The sequence below is a fragment of the Procambarus clarkii genome, chromosome 46 (genome assembly GCF_040958095.1).
Source record: "Procambarus clarkii isolate CNS0578487 chromosome 46, FALCON_Pclarkii_2.0, whole genome shotgun sequence".
Taxonomy (NCBI): Eukaryota; Metazoa; Arthropoda; class Malacostraca; order Decapoda; family Cambaridae; genus Procambarus; species Procambarus clarkii.
In genome coordinates, this window is record NC_091195.1 from 17,522,902 (window position 1) to 17,546,656 (window position 23,755).

The 23,755-nt window shown below is 40.8% G+C and overlaps 2 protein-coding genes across 5 annotated transcripts in view; one reads left to right on the forward strand and one right to left on the reverse strand.

The window, feature by feature from the left end:
* The first annotated feature begins 1,319 nt into the window (after positions 1-1,319).
* LOC123770503 (MIP18 family protein galla-2) lies at positions 1,320-11,705 on the forward strand. 2 transcript variants are annotated; one of them, XR_006774349.2, is made up of 7 exons: positions 1,320-1,489; positions 3,538-3,645; positions 5,235-5,324; positions 6,539-6,658; positions 8,212-8,316; positions 9,412-9,554; positions 10,231-10,370. XR_006774349.2 is itself a non-coding variant. In XM_045762442.2 (4 exons), the coding sequence occupies exons 2-4, from the start codon at positions 10,252-10,254 to the stop codon at positions 11,519-11,521; spliced, it is 483 nt and encodes a 160-aa protein (XP_045618398.1). In that variant the 5' UTR covers positions 9,412-9,554; positions 10,231-10,251; the 3' UTR covers positions 11,522-11,705. The 2 variants fall into 2 exon arrangements, 1 of the variants encoding a protein (XP_045618398.1); XM_045762442.2 differs by lacking the exons at positions 1,320-1,489; positions 3,538-3,645; positions 5,235-5,324; positions 6,539-6,658; positions 8,212-8,316 and adding exons at positions 10,997-11,136; positions 11,365-11,705 and having other exon boundaries at positions 10,231-10,437.
* Positions 3,804-23,755, reverse strand: part of LOC123770500 (F-box/LRR-repeat protein 5) — a 28,124-nt gene continuing 8,172 nt past the window's right edge. The window contains exons 7-8 of one of the 3 annotated variants that reach the window (XM_045762434.2): positions 22,218-23,141; positions 3,804-4,403 (exon numbers count right to left, since the gene is read on the reverse strand). In XM_045762434.2, the coding sequence (XP_045618390.1) occupies positions 4,379-4,403; positions 22,218-23,141 (949 nt within the window). In that variant the 3' untranslated portion in view covers positions 3,804-4,378. Of the gene's footprint in view, positions 4,404-13,053; positions 23,142-23,755 lie in introns of those variants that run through there. The other 2 variants (XR_011222176.1, XM_045762435.2) reach the window with 2 other exon arrangements.

Consider the following 23,755-nt stretch of genomic DNA (forward strand, 5'->3'; position numbering starts at 1 on the left):
CTTGGCTCCTCAGCCTGGCATCCATATGGGTGACTGACTTGGCTCCTCAGCCTGGCATCCATATGGGTGACTGACTTGGCTCCTCAGGCTGCCATCCATATGGGGGACTGACTTGGCTCCTCAGCCTGGCATCCATATGGGTGACTGACTTGGCTCCTCAGCCTGGCATCCATATGGGTGACTGACTTGGCTCCTCAGCCTGGCATCCATATGGGGGACTGACTTGGCTCCTCAGCCTGGCATCCATATGGGTGACTGACTTGGCTCCTCAGCCTGGCATCCATATGGGTGACTGACTTGGCTCCTCAGCCTGGCATCCATATGGGTGACTGACTTGGCTCCTCAGCCTGGCATCCATATGGGGGACTGACTTGGCTCAGCCTGGCATCCATATGGGTGACTGACTTGGCTCCTCAGCCTGGCATCCATATGGGTGACTGACTTGGCTCCTCAGCCTGGCATCCATATGGGGGACTGACTTGGCTCAGCCTGGCATCCATATGGGTGACTGACTTGGCTCCTCAGCCTGGCATCCATATGGGGGACTGACTTGGCTCAGCCTGGCATCCATATGGGTGACTGACTTGGCTCCTCAGCCTGGCATCCATATGGGTGACTGACTTGGCTCCTCAGCCTGGCATCCATATGGGTGACTGACTTGGCTCCTCAGCCTGGCATCCATATGGGTGACTGACTTGGCTCCTCAGCCTGGCATCCATATGGGGGACTGACTTGGCTCAGCCTGGCATCCATATGGGTGACTGACTTGGCTCCTCAGCCTGGCATCCATATGGGTGACTGACTTGGCTCCTCAGCCTGGCATCCATATGGGTGACTGACTTGGCTCCTCAGCCTGGCATCCATATGGGGGACTGACTTGGCTCAGCCTGGCATCCATATGGGTGACTGACTTGGCTCCTCAGCCTGGCATCCATATGGGTGACTGACTTGGCTCCTCAGCCTGGCATCCATATGGGTGACTGACTTGGCTCCTCAGCCTGGCATCCATATGAGTGACTGACTTGGCTCCTCAGCCTGGCATCCATATGGGTGACTGACTTGGCTCCTCAGCCTGGCATCCATATGGGTGACTGACTTGGCTCCTCAGCCTGGCATCCATATGGGGGACTGACTTGGCTCAGCCTGGCATCCATATGGGTGACTGACTTGGCTCAGCCTGGCATCCATATGGGTGACTGACTTGGCTCCTCAGCCTGGCATCCATATGGGTGACTGACTTGGCTCCTCAGCCTGGCATCCGTAAGGGGGACTGACTTGGCTCCTCAGCCTGGCATCCATATGGGTGACTGACTTGGCTCCTCAGCCTGGCATCCGTAAGGGGGACTGACTTGGCTCCTCAGCCTGGCATCCATATGGGTGACTGACTTGGCTCCTCAGCCACAACACCGATGACCTCGTTCCGTCGCTCTCAATAACAAGACAATCGCCGTCGTCTCCAGTCCTCAAGTGGCCTCAGTATTGCCTCTAGGTAACTTGTGCTCAAAGTCTGGGGGGTATTTTGTTATTTAAAAGGTATTGGTGGCGTAAGTATGTAAGGGGGGAGACCCCAGAGTACATGTGACGTGAGCCCAGGGGGGGGGAGACCCCAGATTACATGTAACGTGAGCCCATGGGGAGGGGGAAGACCCCAGAGTACATGTCACTGGAGCCCAGGGGGGGGGGAGACCCCAGAGTACATGTGACGTGAGCCCAGGGGGGGGGGAGACCCCAGAGTACATGTGACGTGAGCCCAGGGGGGAGGGGAGACCCCAGAGTACATGCGATGTGAGCCCAGAGGAGGGGAGGAGATCCCAGAGTACTGTGATGTGAGCCCAGGGGAGGGGGGTAGCCCCATATGTGAAGGGTTGTTTTTATACACATCAGGTGTGGGAGGTGTCTCACACCAGTTGTGTACTATATATTTACCCGAGGGTCACTATTTCTATTGTGCTAAGCCTTCGCAGGTTTGTGCCTTCTTTTGATAATACTAATATCTCCGGTGGCCTCGACGGGGACAGGAAGCCAACAGCCTGCCGAAGATCCTCCCATTTTGTCCTAATGCGGTTCCTCTAATTACCCAAAGCTACCTAGCATTACCTAAGTAATGAAGAAATATGATATATTTGCTCACTATATTGTTGGTGTTGAATGTAGAACATGAAACACAAATTTTTTTACTCTGAAATCATATAAGTTTATAACGAAATTTGACGAAACTAAGTGGCATGAGAGGCCATAGGAAGTCGACGATCCAAGTGACAATGTTGTGGAGCGACTTATCCAAGATGAACAAATTATTCAAGATATATTGTTGCCTAGAGGTTATATTAAGTTATGTTTGGGTAGGTTGGTTAGGTTAGGTTAGGTTTGGGTAGGTTGGTTAGGCTCCCCTTCAATTTTACCCTGTCGTAGCTCAGTCGATTAAGGCAGTGTCTGGGATGCTCCCGGACGCAGGTTCGAATCCTCGTCACGGCCCTTGTGGATTTGTTCATTTGATGCATCACGTTAGTGTGATCTCTGTGTGTGCTGAAAACTGTACCTGTAGTCACAATGGCTTAGTGCTTTCTCCTGATAATCACCTATCTTGTGTGGGTTTTGTTTTGCCTGACGAGCCCAGGAACACGATTCCCTGTATGTATCAATGGCTGCCCGGACCTTCTGGTGGTCATTTAAAACTGATTTGAGAATTCTCCAGTGTTTGTCCTTCTCTGATAATGGCGTGATGGAGACAATTTGTAAAGGTGTTCCCCTGCATTGTAGCCGAGAAAGTCGTACTAACCTTTGCTTGAGCATAAATTCATAAATACAAAAATACAACATACCAAGAGAATTGTATGTGTTTTGGGGCATGCAGCACAAAATGTGTATTTTGTTCAAACAGTTTATCTTGCTGGCCTGGAAACAATACCAGGAGAGGGTTTATTTATTTATTTATTTTTATTTATTTATTTATATATATACAAGAAGGTACATTAGGATTGTGAGGATACATAGCATAGTAATTAAATTCTTGTAAAGCCACTAGCATGCGCAGCGTTTCGGGCAGACATAATAAAGGTTCTGGGAATTCTTCTACTCCCCGAGCCCAGCCTGAGGCTCGTGTTCCACATCCAGTTATTTGTCATAGAAGTTGATATTTTGTTCATTGATAAATGCTTGTGATAGTAAGCAAGCAACGGATATACAGTATTCATGAATGTTTACAGTTTAATCTGCTCTCTGTTGGGTGTAATTGTTTGGCGTAACTTTTTGGGGGAGTGTGGGTGAAGAGAGGAGGGATGGGGGAGACGTGAGCAGGTAAAGCTAAGGTGTTGACCAGACCACACACTAGAAGTTGAAGGGACGACGACGTTTCAGTCTGTCCTGGACCATTCTCAAGTCGATTGAGAATGGTCAATCGACTTGAGAATGGTCCAGGACGGACCGAAACATCGTCGTCCCTTCAACTTCTAGTGTGTGGTCTGGTCAACATACTTCAGCCACGTTATTGTGACTCATCGCCTGCAAAGCTAAGGTGGGTGTGCTCTTTGTTGTCAGGATGTGTGTGTGTGTGTGATGGCTGATGGAGAACAAGCTCATGAAGCACTAAATGACACCCGAGGCCGTAGGCAGCACCAGCAGCCTCTACGCTCTGTCACCTCCACGGTATGTTCTTTTATGTCTTGTTTGCTATTAAAGTATGCATGCATGCATTACATATATAATATATATTAAGGCATACATACATACTCTATGTATATACATGTGTTATTGTATATGGTCAAAAGGGTTATACAGTATACTATATATAATAATAATAATAATAATATAATAATTTTTATTTAGGCAAAGGTACATACATAAAGAGATTTTACAAAGTTTGTTGGCTTTATAGATAGAGCTAGTACATACAATGCCTAAAGCCACTATTACGCAAAGCGTTTCGGGCAGTTGGCCCGAAACGCTTTGATATGGTTCTAGCATGAATTTTCTGTAACTCTTGTGTTCTTCACTTGGGAAAGACGCTGAAAAATTTGCTCTCCAAAGTTCATTTTACAATGTTATTGGGCCTAATGTGTTTTGCTTAGTATGCCTAAGTGTGCTTTCTGAGATGTCAAGTGTGTGTACTGAATCCTGATAAACCTTGCCCGTCATCACTGCAATTATCTCATTCATTGGCACATTGGTGAGCAGTGACTCAACATCCAGATCTCATATGTGATTCCTGTGACCTTCAGAGTAGCGTAACAATTTCCTTCAGAGACATAAGGCTGAAAGCCCATTGCATGTATGCAGTCAGGCGTGCATTTGAAGTCACCTAGCCAGTCTATATGAAACAGTGACCTTTTCAAACTGTCGTGACCCTTCAGTTGGTCGGGGAGCATGCAAGAATCAGAGATCATCTCATTACTGAGGTGAACCACCTGCAAAAATACAGAGAAAGGCATCAAAACACACTACCTCACCTCCAAGAAATGTTTGGGAACATGGAATGACTGAACATTCCAAACAAGCACTAAGCCACTCTCCCAGGGGGCCACCAGGTGGCAGCCTGATACACTGGAAGCCCAGGGAAATCAGCCACCTCACCCAAGGATTCCCTGGTGGACACTGAAAATAGGACAACAGGGTGATTGTGGGGATCTATCAAGGTGCTGCCCAAAAAAGGGGGTATTTCACTATACTCGACTCTTTTCCTGTACTGTCTTTTTAACTGAAGTTTCTCATGTGGTCTCGGTCCTGAGATATCTGCAAAGTGTGTGATTAACTGAAATTACAGTCATCATCATAATATTCAATATACAAACAATAAGCAACGGTTTCAACCTCAACAAGCTACACTGTAGGACTGAGAACAGGAGATGCTTTTTCACCCACAGGGTTATTAACCCATTGCACCGCCTACCCACCAAAGCCGTAACTACGAAAACTGTGTTGAGTTTTAAAATGTACCTGGAAATGATCAAGGTAAATGGAGGGACCTTAGACAAGCCGCCGGCTTCCTGTCCTCGTCAAGGCCACTAGGATTAATGGCCCTCAGGTAACTAGGGTTAGTGGCCCTCAGGTAAAACAGATAAATATAATTAGTGTAACAAGGTATTTAGTAGTACAGTACAGTACTGTAATTGGGAAGTTATTGTTCACAGCACTGATATTAGAGAGAACTCAACCCCAAATGTACAGCGTGTTGAACATATTGTCTCTATAAATTACAGAGTGCTAAATATTAATGCAGTAAACCTCTTGTATTGCAGGAACGGAGTTACGCTCGTTTTATAAACCGCACCCAGCGAAATGTTGACGTCTTGTGGGTAGATTTTCAAGGAAACCACCGTAGATACAAAGTACTGTATGGTTAATTATTTCATCACTTAATTTTAAGTGTAGATTATTTTGTGCTGTATATTCAGTATTGAATTTGTTTGGTTTACCTTATGAATTTATCTTGTTTGAGAAAATACTGAAGTAGATCAGTGGGATCAGGCCCAAGTCCCTGGACTCATTGGTGCTTATTTTGTTTATTTCTGAGCTAGAGCACTCAGTGGCTTCCTTAGACAATTGCCAGCTCTTCCTATGGACAGGACCACATACAGCCAGGCTATGTCAACACACTCTACACAGCAGTAATCTTTTCAAATTTCTCCACTTGGTTATAGTGAGATAGGCAGCTCCTTGCTACTGTGTTGAAAATGTAGATGTGGACATCTGGTGGTGGTTGAGTGTAGGCTGGACAAATGAAGCAAATGGCAGTTTAACAGTTTTGCCATTTTGAACAACTTTGAGCCGACATGCATGTATCGGTTCCATACTGTTTCTTTTTGATGCCATGGTCTAGCCACTGCGATTGGTTGGTATAGTGGCAGCCTTGCTTCTGGCAGGTTGGTATAGTGGCAGCCTTGCTTCTAGCAGGTTGGTATAGTGGCAGCCTTGCTTCTAGCAGGTTGGTATAGTGGCAGCCTTGCTTCTAGCAGGTTGGTATAGTGGCAGCCTTGCTTCTGGCAGGTTGGTATAGTGGCAGCCTTGCTTCTAGCAGGTTGGTATAGTGGCAGCCTTGCTTCTAGCAGGTTGGTATAGTGGCAGCCTTGCTTCTGGCAGGTTGGTATAGTGGCAGCCTTGCTTCTAGCAGGTTGGTATAGTGGCAGCCTTGCTTCTAGCAGGTTGGTATAGTGGCAGCCTTGCTTCTGGCAGGTTGGTATAGTGGCAGCCTTGCTTCTAGCAGGTTGGTATAGTGGCAGCCTTGCTTCTAGCAGGTTGGTATAGTGGCAGCCTTGCTTCTGGCAGGTTGGTATAGTGGCAGCCTTGCTTCTGGTAGGTTGGTATAGTGGCAGCCTTGCTTCTGGCAGGTTGGTATAGTGGCAGCCCTGCTTCTAGCAGGTTGGTATAGTGGCAGCCCTGCTTCTGGCAGGTTGGTATAGTGGCAGCCTTGCTTCTAGCAGGTTGGTAAGCCTGGCCACATATCCCTTCCATGAAACAATATACTGTATATAATCAAATGATTTCCTTTCCTTCGTCGATCTCGTACTGTTTTTATTTGAAATTGTATTATTTTTTGCCCTAGGTACTAGCCCCAGGGGAAATTTATAAGATCAACACGTTCGTTACACACCCGTGGGTGTTCCGTGACTCCGAGACAACTGCCGCCCTTGTGGTCAACTCGGAGGAGGTCTTTTACCCCAAGGTACCGTGTGAGCACCAATCTTTGTTGAACATGTGTATGTTGCATGGCATGTGTTGTATGTGTGTGTTTAAAGACCGGTTTGCTAATACTGTACAGTGAACATTTAGTACCAAAAAATACTTGTAATTAGTGAAATAGATACTGGTACTGCAACTAAATTGTTTTATTGCTTTTTACTGACACAAAATATAATAAAGTTAGAACAGTATTTACTACTAAAAGCTCAAGAATATACAAAAATGGAGACAAATTTTCATTACCGGGAATTGCTGTATGAAGCTTTTATCAGATTTCATTGTGAATGTTCACGGATGCAGACATATATCCACATTTCAGTGGTGATCTAATAGAAAATGTGTTTCGATTTGTTATAAAGAGGTTGTGATTTCTGAAGGTGACATTGTCCACGTACTGTACTGGCATCTTTACGTTGGAATAGCCCTTAATACACACTTTGCTCTAAACAGTTTGGTTTAAAGAGACTCCTCTGGAATTCATTGGGTAAATTCCATTGAAACAAATTTTTGTCTTTAGTATTTTGTGCAAGTTGGTGCTAACCTTCATTTCTGACCCACCCTCGTGGTGGCGTGGCAGTTACTGAGTAATGATTACCTAAGTGTATTACAGGAGGAGCGCTATGCCCACAATTCCTGTATTCACAATAATCTTTGTCACGCGACATTTTTGAATTAGTGCTATTCATCTTTTGCATCCATGAGAGATTGTTGAAATGCATTTTATGTTTGCTTCTATGAAATTTTATATATATTAAGTTGATAAAAATTATGAATTTCTACTAGGTTAGTAGCAGTACCTTGAGTAAATCTTTGTAGCAGGACATAGATCGAACCAGCATCCTGGGTAACCCCAGACTTAACCTTAACCAGTAGACTACGGTATGCTAAAGGCTGCACAACTTGAGATCCGCCTGGATCTACTAGGAATCTGGAGGCACTGAACTGGTAGTCAGTCCAAACTTTACATACGACCCCAAAGACGTTCCTGTGTTATCACGTTATTATGCATTCATCGAGTACCTCAAGGCTCCACCCAACAAAATATAGTGAAATAAGTAGATTATAAAGACACTAACTTGTATAAATAACTACAGTATCAAAGTTCAAATAATTGAAAGGTACAGAGTATACCGGTATGCAAAAGAATCGTTTGCAGTTCTGGTATGTCAGTAGCTGTCTCCTGCACCTCATTGAAAATCTTTACATTTATTTTCTCAGTTTACTGCCATGTGTGGCCATTTATGTGTATAAGTAAAGAGAAGAAGAAATTAACTGGCAAGAGATGGGTGCCATGAGCAAGATTTATTGTATTCTATAGATGTCCAGTCGAACCAAAAACTAAAGACACTTTCCTCATCAGTTTTCATGACCTAATAAACTTTTGGTTATGAAATTCTAATAAAGTTCAGAATTTTTCACCAAGAATTTGAAATATTAAACTTAAACCTTTAATAAAGTTCATATTGAATAGTAAAGGAGGGTTGCATTATTGCATTTAGAACATTTGTTCATGAATTTTCTTAACTTTTTCTTTAGCCTGCATTACGAGAAGGGCAACAGCTGGTCGGCCAAGCAAGTCCGCTCCACATCCCCGTCTACATTTGCATCCCTCTGTACAGCCTGAAGGACAGAGCAGCACAGGTGCATTTATAATACTTTTTTGTCTGTTGTCTTCAGATAGTCTGACTCATTCCTAAACACAGTGTTGAGCTAACTTGTAGCATGCGAGTACCTTCTCCCAGAGGCTTGTTAACCCTTGACTGGCACAGTTATCTCCTCTACTCAGGACCCTTGAAGCTTACTGTACCTGCCCATCATGTCGGGCTTCCAGGAATCTTTTGTCCATTCCTTGATTGATCAGCTAGTAAAACTATTTTACCAGCTCCCTCTTCCCGGAATGGTGCTTGCGGTTGAATATTTATCAAGTTTTTTAACACAATTTTCTGTTGGTAATTTTGTATTTATGGGGAGGTACTGTATTGAAATGCCAGTTTCCATTATATTTCACTAGGGGGGGGTTTCTATCCCCCTCTCCCTTTCTCTTCCCTTCATCTCCAAGACTCTCCCTTTCATCCCTCTCTTCTCTCCATCCTTTCTCCACCTTTCTCCAACATCTCCCACTCTCACCATCTGTCTCATAAAATGTAATACTGTACTGAATTAATGTTTGATTTTAGTGGAGTAATGTAAGAAATGGAGGCCTGGTCGAAGACCGGGCCGTGGGGGACGCTAAGCCACAAAATTACCTCAAGATAACTTCAAGAAGAACCTAAACTCTAACCAGCCTATGTTCATCCTGTACCCCAGTTCATTCACCCCTGCAAAGTTGGGCGAGGCTAGCCCCAAGCAGCTGGCATACAACCTTGGACAGACACACGCATTTATAAACATTCTTTTATATATTTGCTGATTGAAATGGTGTGGATGACTGCTGGAGTGGTGGTGCACGAAGAGCACTATATACTTGGTCTTGTGAAGGGGTGGGCTGCTGCTGTGGACAACTGCTGGAGTGTGACGGTGCTTTCCTGTATCCCAGATGCTCTATACTCCTGTGAATGACGTCAAGAATGGACACGTGATACGCATATAGTTTGTAAATATCTGTAACCTTTCACTACTGTATGTTATTGTTCAGTTTCTTGGGCTAATGTCTCCCTGCCCCATGAAAGTGGTAAAGAAAGAAACATTCATTTACCATTACTGGCATTACAGTGAATTATATCTTCCTTCTGACAGGTTGTGCGATCGTGTCTGCAGTCCCCAGAGGCTGCGTACACTCTTGATATCCCCCGAGTCCTCATGCACACAATAGCAAAGTGGGGAACTTGAAGACTTTATTTTGGTGTCAAGAGCATTTTCCCATTACTGTACTATACATTGTGAGTATAAATAGTTAATTGGCTGTTATTGTTAGCATCTGCTGGTTCTTGTTTATTTGTGATAAGTAATGTAGATGATGTAATGATTGGATGAACGCCGTGTTTGTAGCATTGCATGCTGGTGCTCACCTTTGTTCTTTGATGATGTTTCCCCGCCCGGTGATGATTATCATGTTACATACATTACATTCTTGTACATTGTGGATAAATATGTGGATAATCATGATTTATCATGTGGATAAAGTCCACCTGGTAATCAGAAAACGGGCCAGGATAGTGATTAGAAGAGTGCAAGAAACTAATTTCGGTGAGAACAAGGTGAGTTCTCTGTAGTAAGAGAGATGGTGAATTAACTCTTTATTGTACGCAAGTTTTTATCTTGCCCCTTTCGCTAGTCGAGTCAATCCTCGGGGTTTTCAATGCAAGAAATTGGCAGTTGTTAACTTGGTATGGTAACGAAACCAGTGTTGGATGCTGTGTATAATGTTTAAGGTGTGTCCTCTAGTCTGAAAACTTTAAACTACAGTATCTGAAATATTTAGAGAAGATTTTTATGGGCTGCTGCTCCTTGAAGAAAGGTGTTCCCCCGAGGCATCAGTGTGTAGAGTGAGTGAAAGATTTACAATCTATTGCTTACATTTAAAATCATATTAAATTTATATTTTCTTGTTTCTAGGTGAACAATACAAAGGCAAAAATGACTGGAAAAGGAGGACTTGAGAATGTTAACCCACAGGTTTTTGCCAAGGCCAGTCAGAGAGTGGAGAGTTCAACAGACTGGGACGACGATGTTTATGACCCCTTTGATGCCAGGGAAGTCTTTGATTTGGTGCGGAATATACGCGATCCGGAACATCCGCTAACATTGGAAGAGTTGAACGTTGTAAGTTATTAGTTTGTGTTTATTAGCGAGTTTGTCTTGTCGTCACTCTCCAGATGACTCCATCCAGCATTATTCTCTACCACCTCTCATATACTGTTCACTCTCTTATACCTGTACTATGACAAATTCAAAATTTTGATTTTGGATTTTTTTGGGAAATCTCTTGCAAAAAAAAAAAAAAAATATATGTTTGGGTTCCAGAACGACATTTCTAGATCATAAGTGATGCAACCATTCTGTATCAACAAAATATTTCTATTACCTACAGTAAAATAGGTTTTATTATTTATTGCATAAGGCAACTGAGGTGCAGGATAGCCAGGAATTAGTCATAATTGTTTATTTGACTGAAAATAATATTTCCAATCATTATTCATTTCCAATTGATTGGAAATAATATTTACAATCTAAGTACTACTTAGATTGGAAATAATTTGTAGTTTAAAAATATCTAGAAATATTAGTCTATCGGTATAATATGTATAGCATATCTTCAGTGTTAAGAATTCATAGTTAAAAGGGTGACTCCCCTACTGTTTATATCACTTATTTGTTACAGGTAGAGGAGGACCAGTGCGAGGTGAACGACGCCAAGAACTCAGTGATGGTGCACTTCACACCCACTATCCCCCATTGCAGTATGGCTTCCCTCATTGGCCTCAGCATCCGTCTCAAACTATTCCAAGCTCTGCCGCCCAGGTTTGTGCAATCATGCAATTTAAGAAGTCATTTAAAAACAAAATTTCACTGAAATGTGTTCTACATTTTAGATATCTTATGTAGCCTAAAAAAATCATAATTCTTGACTGTATAAAAATACATTTTGAATATTAGCAGTTAAAAATGGCAGCTAGGTTTAATTGGTAGGTACAATCCTGGTTATTTACAGTACTGTATAACTCGTTTCTATTTTACATTCATCTACAGGTTTAAAGTGGACGTGTGCATCTCGCCCGGGACCCACGCCTCCGAGCACGCCATAAACAAGCAGCTGAATGACAAGGAACGTGTGGCTGCAGCACTGGAAAACCCTCACCTTTTAGAAGTTATCAACAAGTGCCTGAACCCAAGAGGCCAAGCATAATAGTTGGCCAGTCAGGATGGACTGACAGGGAAACATCAGGGTTACTGTCTAGTGCATCTTGCATTTAAAACAAAATGTTGCTTGCCTCTACTAACTTCCATCTTGACTTTAACGTGATACAAGTGTATGACATGCTACAAAACGTGCCATACCCTTTGCTTTATCAATTACAGAACCTTGCTTAGTTTTGTCTTTTATTGACAAATTATTGTTTTTTTTAGAGAGAGTCCATTAAACACAATATCTCAAAAATACGATGAATTTATGTTTGTACATTAAACAATCTTGGTCTGTATAGGTATAAATAAAGCTTGTTGCAAATGTCTTGGTACGGCCAGGAATTCATGACTACTGTCTCTAAATATAATTAAATTGGATATTTGGATTTATTTTTATGAATTATAATTCTACTACAGTACAAACTGTATTCATAATAAAATCCTAAGCTACAAATATTCTGTAAGCCTTTACAGAGTAGGTCAGGATTTTACAAAATTTAACAAACTGGACTTTCCTCTGTGATAAGTAGGCACAATATGAGGACACACATTGCACATTGTAGAGAGAAGACTCCCCCCCCCCCTCCCAAAAATAAAGCGGCTCTACTTAAAAGTTGAAATATTATAAATAATTAGGATTTCTTGTATATATTATTCCATTAAATGTTGTACTGCTTTTAACCAGTTCCACTATAGTACAGCACAAATATTACATAATATATGCCTGGGTACTGTATTTGTGTGTGTGTGGGAGTATCAGTTTATATTATTGTCCAACCCCTCGTACGACACTGATTTGATTCTCGCTAAATAACACATTCTAATCATTACCTCTTTTCCAACTTTCATGGGTCGGGAAGCATTAGCCATCATAAACATACAGTAGTACACATATCAAAATGTCCTTCCTGTAACTCCTTCACCACTTCCAGCTTTATATATTTGGTATTTTAACTTTCCATACAAATACAGTGGGCCTGGTTTCTACGGAGTGGGGGCCCCAAATCTGAGGCTATTTATATAAATACTGGGAATGCAGCGCTGACTGCCCCACATAATGTTTACCAGTACAGTAGTCACATCATCTGAAGCAAGTTCTGTTCAGTTATTAAACCACTTTTGTTTTGGGCAACCTAAATCACAATATGATGATTACAGTATCTGTAATTATTGTAAATTACAATTATCTGTAAATAACATTTACAGATAATTTACACAAATTATTATTAATTTACACAAATTTGAGGAGATAAATATTCATTAAAACTTGAACAGTTCGCCAGTTCTAAGAAATGAATAATAATCTTACTAAATAAAAGCTAATTGGAAAATTTCCTCCACCTTCTTCAACAGAGATAAGTTAAGGCTTTCTTTTACACCATTATGTAAATCATCAAATTATTATACCTATAATTTACAATAATAATGACTAGCTAGAGCATCTTCTAGATAATCATACTGCATAATCAATTTAAACAAGAATTTCTGCATTTATAAAAGTGGGAATTGGAATAACCAATAATAAAAAAAATATTAAAGTGGTTCATTACATATATAATAAATTTGTATCTTACAGAGAAACCACCAATAATTTACCATGTCTACGACTGGCAACTTCCTCCTGAATTATACGACGACTCACTCGTCACCTACCACACAATAACACCCATTCTAAATATAATGGAAAATCTTTTTATTTAAATTGCTATAAATGGCAAAATGAGAACCTTCTAACCCTTAAAGGTCATTTATCATCACATGATGTTCTCTAAGGGGCACCGGTCAATGTCACAATTTTGTTAAATTTTCACAGTGGTCAAAGCGACACGTTCTCCAGGTTTGGAGAACCGAGGTGGTTTTGTGACACGTGTAAACTGTGTGTAATTACCAAAGTGTTTTACATTGGTTACCATAAAAGAACCTCCTTATATGAGAAAACAAAAACATTTTATGTGACAGCTCTGTATGCAAAAGTACTGTAAAAAAAAAAAAAATATATACATTATCATTACCCAGTTTTCACTGCCACAGAGTGGATATTTTGGAGTGTGGTCAAATCATACACAAAACAGTTCAACAAAGTATGCAGACGATAAGCCACAATAACGTGGCCGAAGACATGAACACTAAACTACACATCAGATGAGGAGACGGCGACGTTTCAATCCGTCCTGGACCATTAAAAAGTTCAACAAAGTGCATATTCTGATTGTCAAAATTGTGTATTTCATTAGGTTACGATGTATTAGCTTAGGCTAGGCTCAGTTGAGTAAGGTTAGGTTAGGCTAGGTTAGGTTAGGTTAGGTAAGGTAAGGTTAGGTAAGGTAAGGTTAGGTAAGGTTAGGTAAGGTTAGGTTAGGTTGGGTAAGGCCAGATAGGTTATAAAATCTGTTGGCCAACTGTCTTGTGTATGATATGACTCGTATCCAAAATTTTGTTCCAAAAGCTGGTCAATGACAGACTTCCCGGGAAACACAAACCGAAACTCTCTCTATTTTCCGCTTGTTACAACTTGTAATAAAGTTGTTACATCTCGGCTTAACGTGTTTATGACGTATTAGAACGTTGTTACAACTTGCTATATTGGTTGTTATAACTGGTTAGCAGGTGTTAAAACTTGTTCAAACGTTGTACCAACGTCGTAGTTTCGGTGTGTGTTTGGCGGGTTGCTCTTGGTTTACACCTAACCTTCAAGGGTTATGTACTGTAATACAGTATATAATACACACACATGTTTACATTCCATCTAGGCTATTCGGCTTTACATACACACCGGCACACCTCTACTTCACTGATGGATACAGTCAACAATACTTCTACACAAAGAGGCTACTGTATTCAGAGTAATGAGTAAACTAAACATTCTACACTCTGTTAACGTGTGCCAAAAAGATATACAAATTATAACATTTTCTTGCAATAAGGAATAACTGGTAAGCAAATGATTCTCAGTAATTGAAAACTTTCTTCTTCCTGGACTAGAAAAGGAAAAGTCTAGAACCCATATAATGAACAAGAACCCAAGTGATGAACATGTTTAGAACCCAAGTGATGAACAAGTCTGGAACCCTAGAACTCACAACGACAAGTCACCACCAGAAACAGTACGGCTTCACAACTAAAACAGCAAATATAAAGACTTTAATTCTTTTGTTTAACACTCCAAGAGCAACATATTTTTGCTAAAATTACTAAAATATACCCAGGCAGGATTACCAAATATACCTGGCCAGGATCGCCAAATATAGTATACCTAGCCAGGCCTACCAAATATACCCGACCATTTTGGGTTGTGTTTAAACATTGTCGGTGACTGTAATACTCTACTGTACTTATAATACATAAATCCTCTATGTCTTATTTCTTTTCAATTATAAAAGTTAAAAAAAAAAATTGTCTGCAAAATATTCCACTTCAAGTGGAATAAAATACTATAGAGCTTTAATGAAAACTTCGAACTCAACACACAATGTGTATGTAAATCTTTATCTTCGTAGAAAATTCAGTAGCGTATTAAGGGAGACAATAGAGTACCATCAGGCTGAATATTATACAGTACTGGTACTTACTTTTTTCTTTTGGAGTTTCAGTTCAAAATTATTAAGGTATTTTTGACTACAGTTGAACTGGCATAACTTTTGCTGGTGCTGAAGTCAATTGGTGCATGTGTCCGAACTGTGAGCATACATGGGCAAAACTACAAAAATATATTAACAAATTTAAAATTCTTGATTTTTTTTGCAGGTATTCTAGGCAAGGGCACAGGCCCACCGCAACCTTGGTTCACTCCCTAAATCTTTTCCCCCATTTACCCTCACACCTTCAGGAATCATATATGGTATACAGACGAAGAGTCACAATAACGTGGCTGAAATATGTTGACCAGACCACACACTAGACGGTGAAGGGACGACAACGTCTCGGTCCGTCCTGGACCATTCTCAAGTCGAAACGTCGTCGTCCCTTCACTTTCTAGCGTGTGGTTTGGTCAACATATATGGTATACCTCTTATATAATTTCAGTATCACACAAAAGCATGGAAACTTATTATCTACATCATCTCATAAGATTACAGTTAAAAGCATTAGCAGCAGCAGCACATTAAAGCATCGACCTTATATTTCAACTAGTGATCACCACGGGTGTACTACTGGATTCAGTGCATCACAGCTCTCGTTACACAGACTTTTGTAACTGGTACTCTTTAGGTAGGTATGATTATATATATATATATATATATATATATATATATATATATATATATATATATATATATATATATATATATATATATATATATATATTTATATATATATATATATATATATATATATATATATATATATATATATATATATATTAATCTTCATTCATCTTATATATAATAAGTTCTATTTATCTCCTTATTGTGCCTCATTCCTCTCTGCAACTTCAACCCGTTCTCGCACTTGCTTACAGTCAATATTGGCTTATTTAATAAATGAATATGTGACATACTAATTGATTGTGAATATTTTAATTAGTATGATTCACAATCAATTAGTATGTCACATATGCACTTATTAAATAAGCCAATATTGACTATAAGCAAGTGCAAGAACGGGTTGGCAACTTGATGCAGGCCACAATATCTATTGATAGAAATGCAGGGAAATATTTTTCACACCTTTAAGTATTAGATACTTACAATAAGAAGATAGATAATTGGTATTACAGTAAACATACATATACACACACAACAAGGTAAAATGGCTTGTGAAAGTATAGATTCTTGCGATTAAATGGTACATTCTTGCAAAGTCACCGACACACGCACAGCATTTTGGGTAAGTCAGAGCTAACATAAAATTTGCAGAGTCTTACAAGATAAAAGATGAAACAATGCCTATGTGGTTAAAGTGTAGTCTTTTGGTGTTAATGTGAGGATATCAATATCAGGTGAACCGTGCAGTAATTACAGCCCTTTTATACCTGGCTCCCATTCCACACTCTGGCCCCTGAAGAACTCCTCGACCAATGTAGAGGTACAGTGGAACCTCGAGTGTCGAACGGCTCCAGTTACGAGCATTTCGAGTAACGAGCAAGCCACTTGCAGAAAATATGTCTCGACTGACGAGCTTTCGCTCGATTAACGAGCGTTCCCACTGGTTCTCGGACACCACCGACCACAGTTTTGTTGTTTTGCAAGACGAGTTTTGCACATGACGAGCTCGGTGCCGGAACGGATTAAACCCATTAATCGAGTTTAATCCGTAAGTACAGTAATCCACTGTACTTACAGAAGTTCCGAGCTCGCTGGCCAGCTGCACAGTGAAGTGCCATCTAATGAGTTTTAAGGCATTTGGTCAGATCTGAGCAGACATGATGTTTGTCTACACTTGGTGAGCAGACATGATGTTTGTCTACACTTGGTGAGCAGACATGATGTTTGTCTACACTTGGTGAGCAGACATGATGTTTGTCTACACTTGGTGAGCAGACATGATGTTTGTCTACACTTGGTGAGCAGACATGATGTTTGTCTACACTTGGTGAAATCATCTTGCTGCTGCCATCAGCAGATGCATCATTAATAAAGATAAGTGAGCCAGTTGCAGTAGTGGCTAGACATGCCGCCGCCACCACCAGGTGGAGTCCAATCACACTGCCCCCAAAAAGGAAACTATGGATAAAAAGTGCTGAAATTTGTACATAGTTCACTCGATATGTTTGTAAATACTGTACACTAAAATTAAAGCTGAAAGTCTTCACGTTCCATAGGCATTATTTCATATAAAACCGACCAATGTTTGAGTATAGAGTTAAAACACCAAATAGTGTGCCACTCTCCATACACTTGTGGTGATACTGTACATTCTACACTATCACCGTAAGTATAAGTCACTAATACAACCATAAGCATACTTTACAATATATATGAATATATATATACTGTATATTTATATTTATTTTACATAGTATTTTACATATTACAATTATGATAGCATTGTGACCTGAGGCTCACTGGAACTTAACGATTAATCAGCATTGTTGACAATATTACCATATATATATATATATGTGACAGTAGTACCCTACATGTTCTTTACCAACGATAAGCGAAGGAAAGCCAGGAAAGTGTCGTGAACTGGGAAAGCTCTAAACCACCATTTGGTATCTCACCGTGACTGCTCTTTGTTATAGACAGACCTGGCAAGCTCTCGGACCACTCCCACACAACTTCATTCCAAAACCCACCACAACTTCTATATGAAGTTTCGCCTAAAGTAAATTTATAACAGAAGACTTGTAAAAGAACAAATCCACAAGGGCCGTGACGAGGATTCGAACCTACGTCCAAGAGGATCTCAGAGGTTCCCAGAGGCTGCCTTAATCGACGAGTTAAGTAGTAGAACTACTTAACTAAGAAGTAATAGGATCCGAGTAAGGTCAGTAGAACTTCCGGTTGCAATCCTTTTAACCATGTTGTAACCGAGTCGATTAAGGCAGCGTCTGAGATCCTCTCGGACGTAGGTTCGAACCCTCATCACGGCCCTTGTGGATTTGTTCATTTGATGCATCACGCTATTGTGATTTGTGTGTGTAATAGAAGACTTGTAATGTTGCCAAGAATGATCTTTACATATGGAGCTTGAGTCGGTGATACACAATCTTTCATATGACGCTGAACTCCGAGACAATGTGTACTATTTTGGTCCAGCCTTGAGAATGTGTACGTCAACCTCAGAATGATCACACCTCAACCATTAAAGACAATTTGTATAAAATTTACATTTGTGCATTCTATAGACAAAAATGTTTAACATCACTGTATATACATATTAACATTAGAGATTACACTCTTGCAGAGTCATCTCCAAGCATTTCATCTATTGTTTAATCACTGCCTACTAGCACGAGGGTGTCGTGTAGTACTGCATTTGTGGATTTAGGGATCACAGCTCTCCATTTATGTATGTAATTTAACCTGGCATCGTCGGGTAACCAGCCCGCTCTCTCTGTGCACCACTCTGTATAAAATACATTCTTCTTTGCCTAATCATAAATGCAAAAACTGCAACTCTTTCGACCTAACCTGAAACACACAAACCTAAGCAACCGGTCGGCCGAGCGGACAGCACTCTGGACTTGTGATCCTGTGGTCCTGGGTTCGATCCCAGGCGCCGGCGAGAAACAATGGGCAGAGTTTCTTTCACCCTATGCCCCTGTTACCTAGCAGTAAAATAGGTACCTGGGTTTTAGTCAGCTGTCACGGGCTGCTTCCTGGGGGGTGGAGGCCTGGTCGAGGACCAGGCCGCAGGGACACTAAAAAGCCCCGAAATCATCTGAAGATAACCTCAAGATAACCCAGATAACCTCAAGATAACCCAAATAACCTATCGAGGCCGCCGCAAAGAAAATGTCAATATTACGGTGCCTTAATATTTACCTTCCATTTTAATGAATTGGTCAATTGTGTAAAAAACCATATTAGGCGAGACGGCGGGCTGGCATTACATTACACAATAATATGTACAGTTACGTGTTCATTCATACAGCTACACGGTTAACTAACCAACTATATACTGACAGAAAAACACTTTTCACTCTTGTCTACTCATGCAGACAAAACCAACCCTTACATGTAAATTAGAATGAATAGTTAATAAAAAAAAATATACTTGACAGTAGTGGCAAATTCACTTGATACACTGTTTAACTGGTACTCTTTAGGTAGCCTTGATTGCTTGTACAGCATTAGAAGGATCGACTGTACACCTGAAAAACAAACCTGTATAAACCTGCTACAACATCTAGAAAGCTATTATGTACAGTATGAGGTTCGACCTACACACTTAGGAGTGCTACTCTAATGTTTGCAACCAGGGAAGCTACTCTGACCTACGTATTCAAAAAGATTGGCTTATAGATTGAATTGGCAGCCAAACCATAATTCAGAGGAAGCCGTATGAGCCATATATTTTGGTTGCAAACCATCAGATTAACTTTGAGATGCAATGACACAGTCTAGACATTACTTCATAACTCTCACAATAACACACATGCATGTGTCACGTACGAGCACGTCACACAGCAGACACCAGAATGTTCCTACAATGACAACGTCTACTTCAGTACGAGAGTTCAACTTCAAGTCAACACAGTGGAAAAAAATAGAGAGCGAGAGTTCGCACCTCCATTAAACTCTGCTATGCTGACCAACAACTGTGACCCGAAATATACCATCACAAGAAGGAAATAGTCGAGAAGTCAGGCAAAATAATTAGTCCTTATGGTAAGTTGGTCTTAAAAGTGAGGTGGTTGCTTCTGTAGGGTTTTATTTTACATTTGATTTTGCAAAGGATGATCTTTAATCAGTTGTAACAAGGAAAGGAGAAGCATTTGTAAATCAAATGCTCTCAAATCTTGAGGGATTTGAGGGCAATCAATTACAGCCTCTGCTCGTTTGTACTGCACCAAAATAACGGGTCAGGTGATAAACCATCATCCTGATGAGCACTTCCTTACTCTCAGCCCAGCAGTCATGGACAGTGATTGACTATTTAACTGCATCCAATCAGTGACACAGTCATTGTAGTATAAGCTGTATCACTATGGTCTTTCAGACTGCAGCTGAAGATTCTGTGTCCAGTGAATGTGTCCATCCCTTAGCCAATGTACTATGTGAAAGCAGTCAGGAGCGTTAAGTGTAACTCGAGCACAATTGTCCCAAGACAGGAATAACAGCAATACCTTTGACAAGCTGCTGGCATCCTGCCTTCGTCGAGGTTGTCAGCCATGGTGACCCTTTAGGTAAACATCAAGATAAAGATGTATCACTGCTTGATTATTCGATCATTTTAAAGATCTAACATGAACAAAAAATGTGAAGAATAAAACAATTTGGTGAATGATGCACGAGAGTAATACAAACAGTTGCTTCACATGTTGACCAGACCACACACTAGAAGGTGAAGGGACGACCACGTTTCCCTCCGTCCTGGACCATTCGACAATCGACTTGAGAATGGTCCAGGACGGACCGAAACGTCGTCGTCCCTTCACATTCTAGTGTGTGGTCTGGTCATCATACTTTAGCCACGTTATTGTGACTCATCGCCTGCATTTGCTTCACATGATTACAATAACGTTGTGATGCTTTTATAAACCATATGTGCACACACATCACTAACAACAACACACAGGGTTTGCACTAACAATAATCTGGATGGAATCATTTCCCAGCAAACCATATTCTGGACTGATGCCTGTACACAGAAACAAAGTACGGATTCTACTACCTTTTACATCTTGTCGTCGCACAATCATGCTTAACACTTACACTGCTCCAATTGACAGGTACATTTTTGCATTTAATTTGTTAACGTCTGTCATTTCAGACATGTGCACCTCAATTTAGCACTTTTAATGGGCTTTGCCATTCAGGGATTACAAGAAATGCAACACCTAACGGATCAATTTCTTGTCCTAGAACAGTTTATTGCTTTTAATACACACTCACCAACATGATTCCATCATCCAAGGGGTTATGTTACTCTCCCGACCAGGCTTTATGGAACACACCTTTCATTCTCCAAGAGTATTTGCATCAAGACACAATATGCATTCACAAAGTCAGAATCCAAGACTTTCCTGTCACTCTCTTCAAAATGAGATATTTAGCCTTCATTTTTAGAACCAAAAATTACTCTTAATATAAAATGAAATTACAAGAATGCATATAATGTATCCGAGGAGTTCAGGCACGAGGGTTAGATCCCTTCGTACAGCTTCAATATTTTTTCATTGGTCTTAATCTTGCCAAGCTCTCTCATCAGTGTGTACAACTGTATATGAATGATTTAATATGTATACAGATATACCTCGTGTGACGAGTAGCTCCATCTACGAGCATTTCAGGTAATGAGCGAGCCACTCGCAGAAAATTTGTCTCGATTGATGAGCTTCCGTTCAGTTTAACGAGAAAACCACATGGTGCTTCCTAGCGTTCCCGCTGGTTCTCGGACGCCTCCGACGACAGTCTTGTTTTTGTTTCGCAAGACGAGTGTGTCACATGACAAGCTCGGTACCGGAATGGATTAAATTTGTTAACCGGGGAACCATTGTAATGTGCTTTTTTAGTGCGGGCAAAGTTCTACTAACAGTAAGGAGCTCTTGATGTAAAGTTCGTAATGATGAACAGAGGACCTGAACTATATTCAACACAGCACGTAATACAGAACAAAAGGGCGATTGCAAAGCTCCATCACATGGTACAACTGCAAATTACTGCAACCCAACTTCAAGCTGATTTTTTATCCTGCTGTGTGCATATGTGACTTGTCTGCACTAGTAGTGGTAGCCACACTGGTGGTAGCCACACTTGTGGTAGCCACATTAGTGGTAGCCACACTTGTGGTAGCCACACTAGGAGTAGCCACACTGGTTGTACACACACCAGTGATGAAAAAGAAAGTTCCCTTGCCAACGACTGAACGTAATGCTTTTTAAGTTCATCATTGATGAGTATCAACAGCATAATTTTGTACACGACCTACTACCACCCACTGTATTCCCAAGATAAGTGTACATGTACTGTATATCATCTGTCTTTACATCATCACAGCTGTATGTATATGTCAAAAATAAACTTTTTGTAAAATATCACAAACAATATAGTGTTGTCACTCATAAAACAATTCTATCTGGAACTTACCTGCCACTACGGCAGCATGCTCTCACCGGGTTGCACAAGTTAGAGCAACCGTTTGCTTGTGTAGGGTAGGGACCATCATCTATGTTATCACAATACCAGAGATTTTCAGGCTGGAGAATGGGACAAGCACTGGTAAATATTTCTAGCCCTTCCCCTGTCAGTTGATAGCAACCACTAACATCAACACTACTTAGGTTATTGAGGACTCCGGCGTACACCAACGACATAAGACCTTCGTCCGTAACCCGCCAGCAGCCAGATAAACTCAGACGTGCAAGTTGCACTTGTGAATAATTATTTGATATGGGCTTGAGGGAATGAGTGGACCTAGAAGATTGATAGGTTTGATTCCTACACGACAAAGGTGCAGGCATAATACCCCAAGATGCACCATTCCTAGGACAGCAACAAATCTCCTCAATGTCCCTTTCAACGTGAAGAGCCGAAAAATTAGATACTGCCGTTGTTTCTGAAGGCAGAGAGCATCTGTTGCTCACGGAATTATTTTGAATGTGATACTCCTCCTCTCCCTCCTCTAGTACACTGGTATTAATGTGCTGGCTTACACTGTGACATGGATTATCCACACAGTAACCAGTTTTCCAGAAGAGGTCCGTCTCTACACCAGCTAGCGGTGACGTGTCGACGTGAGCACACCAACACCTACAGTAGCCATAGTACTGGTACGGTTCCCTGTCACCCTTCAGAGGCCACTCCTCCTCACTATAGGCATCTTCATTATAATGGACGTCTTCAGGCATCTCAACATACTGACTGAAGTCATTTGAATGACAGTGTAGTGTGTCGGCCTCGGGATACTGACTTGAACACTGTGCCAAGTATTCTAATGCAAGATCATCAATCATTTCACAACCTTGTAGATCTAAAACCCGAAGTTTCTGCAAACATCCCTTGAGCCACAATCTGAAATTTTAGTAATGCATAATACTTCATTTATAAACAATGTTAAAAATAAGTTCTTAATTTATATAGTTGATATAAGTTTGTGCATTACAGTACAGTATAAGATTAAAGATATACAATTCTATCACAGTTTTCTCAATGCCTGTCAGCAACTAATAACCGACTGGAAGACTTTCAACCGTGAATATATACATGAAGATTAACTGTTCATTAACTATTCCCAACACAGTAATCTTGAGAAAATAAAAATTAACTATTCCCAACACAGTAATCTTGAGAAAATAAAAATTAACTATTCCCAACACAGTAATCTTGAGAAAATAAAAATTAACTATTCCCAACACAGTAATCTTGAGAAAATAAAACCGAGAGGTTTTGTTTTTGTCAACAATAGGTTGCAGCAGAGACAATTCTGATACTGGAAGAGAGGATCACAATGCCTGGAGGGAGATTACAACACTGGAAGAGGATTCCGACACTAAAAAGAGGATTCTGACATTGGTAGCAAGGATTCTGATACTAGAAAAGAGGATTATGACACTGGAAGCAAGGATTCTGATACTAGAAAAGAGGATTATGACACTGGAAGCAAGGATTCTGATACTAGAAAAGAG